This window comes from Cystoisospora suis, assembly GCF_002600585.1.
Source record: "Cystoisospora suis strain Wien I chromosome Unknown contig_1888, whole genome shotgun sequence".
NCBI lineage: Eukaryota > Apicomplexa > Conoidasida > Eucoccidiorida > Sarcocystidae > Cystoisospora > Cystoisospora suis.
Window position 1 is genome coordinate 1,928 of NW_027154688.1, and position 368 is coordinate 2,295.

Sequence of the window (368 nt, forward strand, 5' to 3'; positions counted from 1 at the left end):
GAAGAAAAAGAAGATAGAGAAGATAGTCTGTTATCGTCATGACGGCGAGGATCTTCTCTTTCTATAGAAGGTGAGAAGAATTCTCCTTCTTCTCCCGCCTCTTTGAAGTACATATCACATAGAGAGAAGGGAAGAGATCGAGAAGAAGGAAGAAGAAGATCATCGAGGTCTAAAGCATCCTTCTCAACCATCAGTGCTTGACGATAGAGAGATTCACACGTCATGACGTTGCTGTAATAGAGCTCTCTCTGTTCCTCGAGGTGTATAGGGCTAGGCGGACCAGGTGTAAGAAAGACGCTCGAAGCACTTTCTTCTCCATCGATGAAATTTTCTGCAATGATAGCATCTCCATCTTCTTCGCCTTTCTC

General features: G+C 44.0%; 1 protein-coding gene across 1 annotated transcript in view; it reads right to left on the reverse strand.

The window, feature by feature from the left end:
* CSUI_004149 (phd-finger domain-containing protein) overlaps positions 1–368 on the reverse strand; it is a gene marked incomplete at its 3' end in the record, with an annotated part of 18,053 nt that overhangs the window by 602 nt on the left and 17,083 nt on the right. The window contains exon 8 of the mRNA XM_068064344.1: positions 44–361. Coding sequence (XP_067923680.1) covers positions 44–361 — 318 coding nt within the window. The remainder of the gene's footprint in view (positions 1–43; positions 362–368) is intronic.